This window comes from Hyperolius riggenbachi, chromosome 4 (genome assembly GCF_040937935.1).
Source record: "Hyperolius riggenbachi isolate aHypRig1 chromosome 4, aHypRig1.pri, whole genome shotgun sequence".
Lineage (NCBI taxonomy): Eukaryota > Metazoa > Chordata > Amphibia > Anura > Hyperoliidae > Hyperolius > Hyperolius riggenbachi.
In genome coordinates, this window is record NC_090649.1 from 66,554,050 (window position 1) to 66,566,250 (window position 12,201).

Consider the following 12,201-nt stretch of genomic DNA (forward strand, 5'->3'; position numbering starts at 1 on the left):
ATTTTCCTGTTGGTTGTGATAGATAGGAAGCAAAGATTGGTTCGTTGATGGTGTAGTGAACGATGTATTACAATATTCACTTCCGATCAGAATTTCTGATTGCTCGAACTATTTTTCGCTAGAAATTGGACCGTTAGTGGCCAGCTTAAGGCTGCTCAGAAGCAGCTTCTACTGTTTTACCTGGGCTATAGGTTTAAAGAGACACTGAAGCGAAAAAAAAAATATGATATAGTGAATTGGTTGTGTACTATGAATAATTACTAGAAGATTAGCAGCAAAGAAAATATTCTCATACTTTTATTTTCAGGTATATAGTGTTTTTTCTAACATTGCATCATTCTATAATATGTGCAGATTACACAACACTCAACATTCAAAATGAGTCTTTCAGAGCAGTCTGTGCAGTAATGACCTCTCCTCTAGCAGAGAAAAAGTAAACAGTTCACTTACAGTTGAGATAATAAAAGTCAGATAACAGCCCTCTCCACCACTAACTTAGTCGGAGAGCTTAATAGCTTGTTTGCATAGAGATAACAACTGGAGTTTCTCAACTCTTCCTGTACTGGAAACAATTTGACTGATGTATCTGATCTTAATGTTTTATTTCTTACCTGTACTACACATACAAATCATAATATTATAATTTTTTTTTCGCTTCAGTGTCTCTTTAAACGATTACTATACTTTTCGGCATATAAAACACTCCAGACTATAAGACGCACCTAGGTTTATAGGGCAAAAAACAGGGGAAAAAAGAATATACTAAACCTTGTACATCCATGGTCCAGTAGTGTCTTGTAAATGTTCTCCCCTAATTATTGTGTCCCCTTCTGTCCCCATGTGTCCCCCTATGTCCACTCATCCTCCTCTGCTCCCCGTGTCCTCTTCCGGTCCCCCTGAATAAATGCAAGCAGCAGCAGCATGGCTCACCTAATCCAGTGGCTTCAGCAGCGATCAGAGACTTCTCCTCCCCTTCACTGCTCCCCTAGTGCCGGCTTCTGCTAATGGCAGGGTCGGTTCAAGTAACAATTGGGCCCTAGGGCAAAATTAGCCCAAGGGCCCCCCAACAAACACCCCCCCCAACCAAAAAGCGTCATTAGGGGCCCTTTGTTGCAGACAAATTTCCATCCTGGGCCCCTGAAATGGCCGCTGACCCTCCCCCAATCACCTCCCAACTTAACTGTGCTCCCTAGGACCTCTGCAGTGTCTATGTCAGTGTAGTGTCTCACCTGCCTGCCAGCACAGATGAGACGCTATTCTGCCAAAGACTCTGCAGAGTCCCTTGGGAAGCAACAATTAAGATGGAGGAGGGACACATTGGGGGCCCCTACAGGCTCTGGGGCCCTGGGGCAATTGCCCATTTTTTCCTATGGTAGCTCCGGCCCTGGCATGATCAGCAGAAGCCGGCACTAGGAGAGCAGTAAAGGAGAGGAGAGGTTTCAAAAAGTGCATCTTATATGCTGAAAAATGCAGTCATTTATTTATATAACTGTAAAATTACAAATGAAAGGTTACTTAACACGGTCTAGAAACCATTATGCTTTCACAGATGAATCAGCTTTGCTATGCATTATATATGATGGATAACAGATCACCAGCTGCCAGCCTGTTGGCAAACCGATCAGCCAGGAAAGCTGACATAAAGAGCACCACCTCTGTCTCCTCCACTCCCAGAGGTGTCCATACATCTCTCTGTACTTAGCTACAAGGTGATAATAGCTTCTTAGGTCACTGCAGCAGAGTCTGACTACAGCTGTACCTCAGAGCCTCAGACCGTCACTTCTCACACAAGCTAATAAACACGTAGCTGCTTCTGTTACATTATAAATGATGCATATCCTGTGTTGCTTTTCTCGTGCTATATGCTGAGATGAGAAGTGAGTGGCTGCAATGAGCTCCAGTCCAGAATCTCAGCTGATGTTTATGAATGGAAACAAATATTTTCTTGCTTTGGTCATTAAGTTTTTAAAGTGTACCTAATACGAATACTGATTTTTACTTGGGGGCTTCTTCCAGCCCCCTGCAGTCCATTAGTCCCCTCACCATCCTTCCAGTCCCCACTTTAAGCCCTTGCATGTGCCAGTCAGCCCTCGGTTGTGCCACTGCTGCGCATGCTTGGACCCTGCCGTGCAAACTCCCCAATCTGCACAATGTTTGTATGTTCTCCCTGTGACTGTGTGGGTTTCAGCTGGGCACTCCGGTTTCCTCCCACATCTTAAAAAGATACAGATAAGTTAATTGGCTTCCCCGTAAAAATTTTTACCCTAGACTAGGATACAGGTGATACATACACACAGTACACAGACATATAACTGTGGTAGAGATAGTAGATGGTAGGTAGAGATTAGATTGGGGGCCCCTCTGAGGGACAGTTAAAGCGGATCAGAGATGAAAAACTAACTATAACAAGTAACGAGTCTATATATCTTATCTAAAGTTTAGATAGTTTACATAGCAAATCTAGCTGCAAACAGCTTCAACAGTATATGATTATTTATTCATGTGATACAATGACAGCAGCCATGTTCTGCTTGTGATCACTACACAGGCAAGCTGCTCTGCATCTCCACCCCTCAGCCTGTGAAAACTTCACTCCCCTTTCCTCCTCTGCCTCTGAAATCTCTGGCTAGTAACACCTCCTCCTGCCCAGACTGAGCTCCCATAAGCCCTTGCTACATGGTACTCAGAATGCCTAGGCGCTGGAGGAGCTGTGGGCGTGGCTTGTTTAGTTTATCGGGAAGTAGGGTATTAAAAAAAAAAGTATTTGGCTTGAGGAATGCCCTATTAACTATATGTAAGGAACACAATTATGCAATGAGTAAAAGTTTATCTCTGATCCACTTTAAGTGACAAGACAGTATGCCCTGTGCAGCTCTGCGGAAGATGTCAACTCTGTATAAATATTAAATAATAATAATAATAATAATGATGGACATATGACTATGGTAGGGAATGGGATTCGATTGGGAGCCCCTTTGAAGGACAGTCAGTGACATGACTATGTACTCTGTGCAGCACTGAGGAAGATGAAGAAGCTATATAAATACTGCAATAATTAAAGAATAATAATCAGGCCAGAAGTGTCCTACCCATGCGCAGTCCATTAAAGTGACACCTAAAGGGAACCTTAACCGCATAATTCTCTAATATTTGCAATTACAAGCCACACGCTGTATTTTAATCTATAACACAAGCAGAACTAATGACCATTTGAACTTTCCAGTTGTAAAAATGTTATCTAAATCTGTCCCTGATTGTTTCTTTGATGTATAAATGTTCCAGAAAGCAATGACCAAATTGGTCTTGGAATACACACACACACACACACACACACACACACACACACACACACACACACACTCTCACTCTCACACACACACTCTCACACACACACACTCTCTCACACACACACACTCTCTCACACACACACACTCTCTCACACACACACACTCACACACACACACACACACACACACTCTCACACACACGCTCTCACACACACACACACACACACACACACAGAGTTTAAGTCCTCTTAAAGCTCTGTAGCCGTTCCCATCTGCATTGCTGCAGCCTGCCCTCAGTAGTCGTGACCTAATTGGTGGCACCGGAGCTGGGGCGGTTTACAACAATGCATGTGGTGGAGGCCAGAGCTTCAGAAGACTTTTGAAGAGAAAAAAACATCACGGCAGCTTTTCCTAGATGGAGCATCACCTGTCTAATTACGGCTGAGCAGGTGAGTTATCACCCCCAAGATGCCCCAATCCTGGCAGCATTAAAGTAGACGTGAAGACTGGAAAGAAAAAAAGTTTCATCTCCCTGGGGCTTCTGCTAGCCCCCTGCAGCCACCCTGTGCCTGCAGCATTAGCAACTGATCCTCCGGTCCCACGATGCAGCTCCGCTTCTTTATCGCCGACTTACAAGTTGATAGCCACTGTGCCTGCGCGGCCCTGGCCATGTGCATCCACGCTCCCGCTCATCTCACAAGGAGCATCCTACGCAGGTGCAGTACGAGAAAATCTCTGCTGTGTCTGTGCAAGGCGCTCCTGGCGCAGTGGATGGCGACTGCAAAAGGTGAAAGTGAGCCGTGGCAGAGGACTGGAGGATAGTATGGTGACGGCGCACAGGGCGGCTGCAGGGGGCTGGCAGAAAGAAGCCCCAGGTAAGTGAAACTTTTTTTTTTTTTTTGATACTTCAGGTTTCCTTTAAGACAGAGCCTTATCTGCGGGTATCCTATACAATAATTTCCCTGTGTCTCCGCGTCCCCTGTGTCTGCTGAACTGTTCTGCGCATGTGCGCGCAGTTCAGCTGGCTCTAACAACTCTGTGGTGTCTCTGTGGTTGCTAGGGCAACAGGGATACACAGTGCAGAGCTGGGAGCATGACGCGGCAGGAGGAGGACAGAGGCGGGCGTGTGTGCACATCCGCGCACATTTTTTAGATGACAGCCAGTGCAGTGGTCGCAGCCAGAGCCCAGTGTCCGTTTTTAAACAGGTTTCAGGCCTAGTATAAGATAACTTCTGAAGGACCAAACATTATTCTGACAACATCATTTTGAAATGTTATCCATTAACACATCCCATTTCTCTTCATGAAGTTTGTCTATAAAGCTTGGTGATTGAGAGATACCATATTTGGACACATTTATCTGGTTAGAACTATGTTTACTCTAACCTGTTGTAAAGACATCTATTAGGTTTAATGTGTCATGCTGACCTTTCCTGCCCTCCCATTACAGAGTCAGGGGGGTTTTACGCTCCTTTACCCTCCAGCAGCCAGCATGTGGTAGCTTATGCTGGAATAATCATTATTCTTTATGGATGACATGAAATGCTCACGCTGACAAGAAGGCCACATTGGCATCTGCAGAGTGTTAAATAGGTCTCCGGTACAAGCGTGCGTCACGCCAATCTTCCTGTCAGCATAAGACAGCTGATGAATCCAAATACCTACCGGTTTATATAAAGAACTACTGAAGGTGACCATGTGGGGGTCAATATTTTCTGACAAATTCGATCACTTTGACTAAACCTGCCAAATGTATATTTGCCTTCTCAAAGTGAATCTGAGGTAAGTGTAAGATGGAGGCTGCTATATTTATTTACTTTTAAACAATACCAGTTGCCTGGCTGTCCTGCTGGTCTATTTGTCTGCAGTAGTGACTGAATCACACCAGAAACAAGCATGCAGCTAATCTTGTCAGATCTGACAATAATATCAGAAACACCCAATCTACATACTTGATTGGGGTCTATGGCTAAAAGTATAATGCCTGGAATATACTATGAGATGGATTGAGGCAGATAGATTGCTCGATAGATCATTTCCGACAGGTCCAAACTGATTTTGATCCGTTTTCTGATTGATTTTCTCATAGAAGTGAATAAAAATCGATCGGTCAGTAAATCTGCTGAAAAAACTAATTGTGTATTCCCAGCATTAGAGGTAGATGATCAGCAGGACATCCAGGCAACTGGTATTGCTTAAAAAAAATTCAATAAATCTGGAACCCTCTCCCTATGTCTCGCTTCAGTTGTCCTTTAAAGGGAACCTGAGGTGAGAGGGATATGAAGGCTGACATGTTTATTTCCTTTGAAATTATGCACGTTGTCTGACTGTCTTGCTGATCTTCTGCCTATTTAAGCCATAGGCCCTAAACAAGCATGCAAATTGTATCTCTATGACAAGATTAGCTGCATGCTTGTCTCAGGTGTGTGATTTAGACCCTACTAACCAGAAAGATCAGCAGGACTGCCAGGCAACTTGTATTGTTTAAAAGGAAATAAATATGGCAGCTTCCATAGGTCTCTCACCTCGGATTCCTTTTAAAGCCTCAAATGAAGCAATCCTAAAACAGCAACATCAGGAATTCTTTATTCGCCAAGCATGACTGGGTCATGCCCGGAATTGGTTTTGGCACAGTACATGTAGCTCAGGAAGAGACAACGATAGGTAGCATAGAGCAGCAGAACAGAGTTAACACTACACTTATACACAGAGGAAAAGCAATTACATTTACATTATATCGCACTTAGCATTTTTGTTACATTATATTAGCAGCAATTTGGCATCACCCGTAACAGTACTGAAAAAGTTCTAGAATGTGTCAATTTGATTTGTGTGCTGATGGGAGTATGTGGAGAGAGTTAAGGAGGCTGACGGCCTAGGGAAAGAAAGAGTTGCGGTGTCTGGCAGTCCTTGTGGAGATGGCCCGAAGTCTCCGTCCTAGTGGGAGCTGGCAGAAGTAGCGGTGGCCCGGGTGAGCAGGATCATTAGCGATCCTCAGCGCCCTCGATCTCAGCCTTCTCTTGTGTAAGAGTTTGAGTGAGGGGAGAGGTCTTCCAATAACCCGCTCCGCTGCCCTGATGACCCTCTGAAGTGTGAGCCTGTCGCTGGCGGTGGCGCCGGTGTACCAGACCAGGATGGAAGAGCACACGATCGATTCAATGGTGGCGGAGTAGAAGCTGATCAGAATCTCTGGGGCCATGCTGAACTTCCTCAGCTGACGAAGGAAGTAGAGTCTCTGCTGGGCTTTCCTTTGGATGGCAGTGATGTTAGGTCTCCAGCCAAGGTCACTGGAGATGGTAGTGCCCAGGAGACGGGCACAAGGCACTCTAGCCACTTCTGAACCATCAATGTGAATTGGTGGTGGGGTGGGAGTGGATTTCCTGAAGTCGATGATTAGCTCTACAGTTTTTGTGGTGTTGAGCACTAGCTTGTTCAACACCACAAAAACATGTATAATAGATTCACAAGTTTACCTGTAAAGCCCCATACACACGCTCAACAGCGGTCTTTTATGCCGCACAATTATCAAACAACTTTTGTTGTACAACAAGTTGAAACAACCCAAAAAAAAGTTGCTTGCTATTGTTCACACAACTGATAAGACGTTAATCCAATCCAAACAGTTGGATTGACGTCGTATCAGTTGTGTGAACAATAGCAAGCAACTTTTTTTTTGGGTTGTTCAACTTGTTTCACAACAAAAGCTGTTTGATAATTGTGCTGCATAAAAGACCGCTATTAAATGTGTATGTATAGCGCTTTAGGGCCCATTCACACTTTAAAGCGCAAAACGCCGGCGACCACTCGGAAAAATCACTGGACACTGCAGCGATTTTTTTTTCCACGATCACTTTTAGTGCTTCTATAGCACTGAAACGCAATCGCCGGGAAATCGCCTGAAAATGGTGCAGGCTACGCGTTTGCGTTTTGCGATTTTCAGCAATTTGTGGCGATTTGCGCAAATCGCCTAAGTAAGAACGGGTCCATAGAGTTTTATTCCACTAGCGCTTTCAAAAGCGCTAGCGTTTGAGCGTTTTGTCGAAATCACGGGCAAAACGCTCAAGTGTGAATGGTTAAGGTCAAGATAAATCCTCATGCATTGATCCTTCCTCCCCTGCTGGCCTCCACTGGACATGACAAAGACCATGAATTATCTGCTCACTGCAGCCATGTGTCAGTGACTTAGCAGTCAGGATAGTGGTGGACACCTGTGAGCTCTGCACTCGTTCAGTGTGATTAGCCAGTGTTATCCTAGTGCAGGAGATCAATCAGTCCCTCTTCTTTCTTCTCCTCCTGTAGACCCCGCGTGAGGTGGCCCAGCAGGCCGTGGATGCAGACGTACACTGTGTCGGTGTGAGCACTCTGGCCGCGGGTCACAAGACTCTGGTTCCCGAGCTCATCAAGGAGCTGAGTGCCTTAGGACGTCCCGATATCCTGGTCATGTGCGGAGGAGTCATCCCACCTCAGGTACCATTCATGAAAGGAAGACTTACAGCCTCTCAGATCTCAATCAATAGAAGCAAGAGGAGATTTTTTAATGAGTTTAATTTTGTAAAACATACGCTGGAGTGTTGAAAGTTCCATCCATAAGAAAGTGTTCCACAGGAATTCAACAAACTGGCTGCAAACTTAGACCATGAAGGATGGGCACTGTTCCTACTACGCAACCTGAATACAAAGTCACTCCTGATGCAGATAGGTTACCATTCAGAACTGATGGCCGTCTGCATTGCAAGGAACACCATAAAACAGCGTTACCCGTACCACACCTGCAGTTACCTCCTCTTTACCCACGTCTATTTGGTAAAGAGGAGACACTCACTGGCCCCTTAGGTAAGCGTCCCTGCTCCTGGGCTGGTCACTATCACATTGATATTGACTATTACATTGGATCCGGTGACTCTGACATAATGTCGCGCTGTGACCAGGAATAGGAAGCCTGCGGGTCCTCTCTACGCATGCGCAGGCTTTCTGGCTTCTTCCGCGCAGCAGAGGAAGGGGGAAGAAGCCAGGAAAGCCTGCACAGAGAGGACATGCAGGCTTCCTATTCCGGGTCACAGCGTGGCAATATGTCAGAGTTGCCAGTTACAATCTAATTGATAGCGGCCAGCCTGGGAGCAGGAGCTCTTACCTAAGGGGCTGGTGAGTGTCTTCTCTTACCAAATAGCCGTGGGTATGCTTATATGCATTCCTATGGTCACACTGTAGTTACTTCCTGTCTGAGTCAGCCACTTGCATACCTGATATTTAACTCTGTCAGGCAGAGAAAGAAAAAAAGGAACACAGCATAGCTATTTGTGTGCTAGGCACTGTACATACCCAGGTCTATCTCATCATCTCACATGTCAGTTCGGGCATCCTTTAAAGCCACACAAAAAGAGGTTGGTGTGAGCCAACAGATAGCAAGGATTCTGTTAGGGCCCGTTCTTACTTACAACCGCAAAACACTAGTGATTACTGCTTTGGGAGCGATCGCGATTAGCGGTTCTATACATGCTAATCTTGATCGCTCCCAAATCGCCGGCAAACCGCTGCATGTATCACGTTTGCGATTAACGCTAAGGCCCGGTTCACATTAGCGTTTTTTTTTCCGGTTCGGAACCGGAACGTATACTGTACAAACGGAACGGATGTGAAAGGATCCAATGTTAACCTATGGATCCATTCACATGCGTCCGTTGGTACGGATACTTTCCAGTCCCCGGACCTAAAAATTGCTGCAGACACTAATTTTCCAGACCGTTCTGCTTAGCTGAACGGATCCAGACAAAAAAAATGCAGCAGCATTTGGGCAATGTAAAACGGAACGTTACTTCACACGAGTGAAGAATTGGACCGTTCCATGGGGGATGGGGGCATGTATCGACGCAAGCCTGAGCGATGGGAGGGTGCAGCAGCCAGGCAGGTGGGTGAGGGAGGGTTTATACATACCTAATCTTCAGTAGCAGCCGGCAGTAGAGGCTTCCGTTGTCTTCCGGGTCATGTGACTACATGACGCGTCATGTGACTGTGTAGTTACAGCAGAAGAACAGGAAGCCTCTACCGCCGGGTGCTAATGAACATTAGGTATGTATTTGCTCAGTGAAAACTGATCCAATCAATCATTGATCAGATCCGTTTTCACTATGTGAACCCGGCCGCGGACCAAGCCATCTGGATCCGGTGAAGCAGAGACCACATCCACTCACCGGATCCTTTTGGCTCAAAACGCTAATGTGAACCGGGCCTTTCCGCAAACACAACAGTGAGAACACTGCCATAGTGGTACATGTGCTAGCGGTTTTTAAAAACCGCTAGCAGTTTGCACTGAGCGGGAATCGCGCGATTCCCGCTCAAGTGAGAACGGACCCTTAGTTCTAATGAAAGCCTTGTTTTCATCTTTATTTTATACAGTACAGTCCTTTGTGTTAAATATTTTTCTATAACTGTTTTTGCAAACGAATCACTTGAATTTACATTCATCCTTACGGGGAAATTTGCTTTGATATAAGAGTGCTTTGGATTACAAGCATGTTTCCGGAACAAATTATGCTTGCAAACCAAGGTTCCACTGTAGTTACCCGGGGCTTCCTCCAGCCCCTGGCATTGGTTATGTCCCTCGCCACAGCTCCTCTTCCAGCCAGTGTCCTGGGGTCCCCTCCGTTGCAGATGCCAACCTCGCTAGGTCGGCAATTTCTCTGCAGTAGTTCTGCGTCTGCACAGAACACTCCAGACCACGGGACAATGAGTGGCGTGACTGCACAGTTGCGCCTGCGCAGTAGATGCCGGTCAGCATCTGCAACGGAGGGGACCCCGGGCCACTAGCTGGAAGCGGAGCTGCGGTGAGAGATGTAACAGCTGCCAGGGGCTGAAGGAAGCTCCGGGTAAGTAGATCTTTTTTTTTTTCTCCTTTAAGGAGGAAGGGGTAGGTCTTAGACCAGCAGGGTGCTGAATCTTTATAGACAGTCTGGGATGAAAAAAAGATGGCAAGTCAAGTTTTACACCTCAACCATAGGATTGTACAGTAGCAGGGAATGCAGGTCCCATAAATGTAAAATTTGGGGTGGGTCTTGAATTCCACTGGACGGTTTCTTATAAGACAGCCTATGCTGAACAGGTCAACATAGTTGTCATTATTGGAACCAACTCTCTCATTCTGTGGTGTCATTCTCTCTTTTTCTCTTTCTCTCCCTTTAGCTCCCCCCCCCCCCCCCCCCCCCCTGATACTCTGTGTGTTGGTCTTGTCACCTGTCTTTCTGTCTCTTCCACCTTTTATCTTCTGCCTGAAACAGAATGTTATTACTACAGATGGAGAAGGCCTTTGCCCAGAAACAGCCCCGTCTATTGGTACAATATGTTTTTGTGATGTGGGAGGAAACACATGCCATATGATAGTAAGAAGAACGGGTGTTTTAGACATGGTCATAGTCATTGCACTGAGTAGTTATTTGCAGAAATCCAGTGGTAATAGGTGGCACAGTCATATCCTTCTACCTCTGATTACATGAATCGGCCACCTCCTTATCTCTGAATGTAATTCTTGCCTTGTTTTCTCGGATCTCTACAGGATTATGACTTCTTATACGATGCCGGAGTGTCCAGTGTATTCGGACCAGGAACCCGGATTCCCAAAGCCGCTGTCCAGGTGATCGACGACATTGAAAGAAGTCTGGATCAAAGACAGCAGTCCCTTTAAAACAACGGCCCAAGGCATGCCCAACGGCATTGCTGTTCCGTGATTGGTGGGCGGGGCTTCTCATAAAATAGCCGCCCGCTATAGAATTCTGTGAATTTGAATTGAAACCCATCCCCCCTGTAAGTCACATCAAAGACTTTTTTGCTTTATAAAATGTTCTATTTTAAGTTAATAAGTGCTCAGTGTCGAAAGAATTTGTTTTACTGTAATTTGAATAAAATTATCTTTATAACGTATTGGTCACATATTAATATTTTGAATTCAAACCCTCATATTGTGTATGCTGAGCCTTCCTCATCTACCAACTCAAATCAATAATTTATTAACCTAGAAGGAATTCCAAGATGGAATCCTTTACATTTCACTACAAATTAGTGCTACAGAAGCCATTTGTAATTTAATGTTGCTAAAATTACCTTTATGTCTCCAGTCAGCTACAAGCCACGACAGCAGTGCACTATTTGGTGAATTTCAAACTGCTACATTTTCTTCTCTGCAGTTCATCTGCAAACACACTTACCTGTAGTTATCGTTTTCTATTCAGGAGCTCTAAATCAGTTCAGCTAGGGATTTTTCTTCCCCAGTCTTATGGCAAAAAATATCAGCTCACCTCACTGAGACTTTTATACAACAGTCTTACTCCTAGGTTTGCTGTGGTTTTGTATACCAGAGTTCAGAGAGTGTGTGGTGTCGAAATGACTTGTCTGTAGTCTCTTGTTAGCATTTAGACTGCAAGTCTTAAAGTCCCATGTACACGAAACTATTCTACATGCGATCCAATTCGATTGATCAATTAAATCCAACATGTTCGATCGGGATTTGATTTGATCGGTAGTGTGATCGATTTGGCATTGTTTTGATTTGATATTCAACCACATTACTGATTGAATCTAATCCAGTTCGGACATGTCGGATGTAATCGATCAATCGAATTCGATCCAATCGAAATTCGATCGCATGTAGAATTGTATCGTGTAGATGGGGCTGTACTCCTTTTATAGGACAGGGTGTTGATGTCTCCAGGTTACTCCTTGAGACTTTTTTTTACTGACTAAATCTTTTAGATTAGTTCCTCAATAGTTCAGTGTCAGTTTTTACATTAGTCTGACTGCAGTTGCTAATGTACATGAACTTTTGTCTATTGTTACTTAAAGTTTAGTTTGGGTCAAGGGTCCCATTAATTCATACACCTAGAATGCCAGCTAGCACAAAACTAAACACAACCTGAAGTTAAAGGTC

At 44.9% G+C, this 12,201-nt stretch overlaps 1 protein-coding gene across 2 annotated transcripts in view; it reads left to right on the top strand.

Moving 5' to 3' along the window:
- Positions 1-11,198, top strand: part of MMUT (methylmalonyl-CoA mutase) — a 92,901-nt gene extending 81,703 nt beyond the window's left edge. For both annotated transcript variants that reach the window (XM_068280147.1, XM_068280146.1), the window contains exons 12-13: positions 7,587-7,754; positions 10,834-11,198. In XM_068280147.1, coding sequence (XP_068136248.1) covers positions 7,587-7,754; positions 10,834-10,962 — 297 coding nt within the window. In that variant the 3' untranslated portion in view covers positions 10,963-11,198. The remainder of the gene's footprint in view (positions 1-7,586; positions 7,755-10,833) is intronic.
- The last annotated feature ends 1,003 nt before the right edge of the window (positions 11,199-12,201 follow it).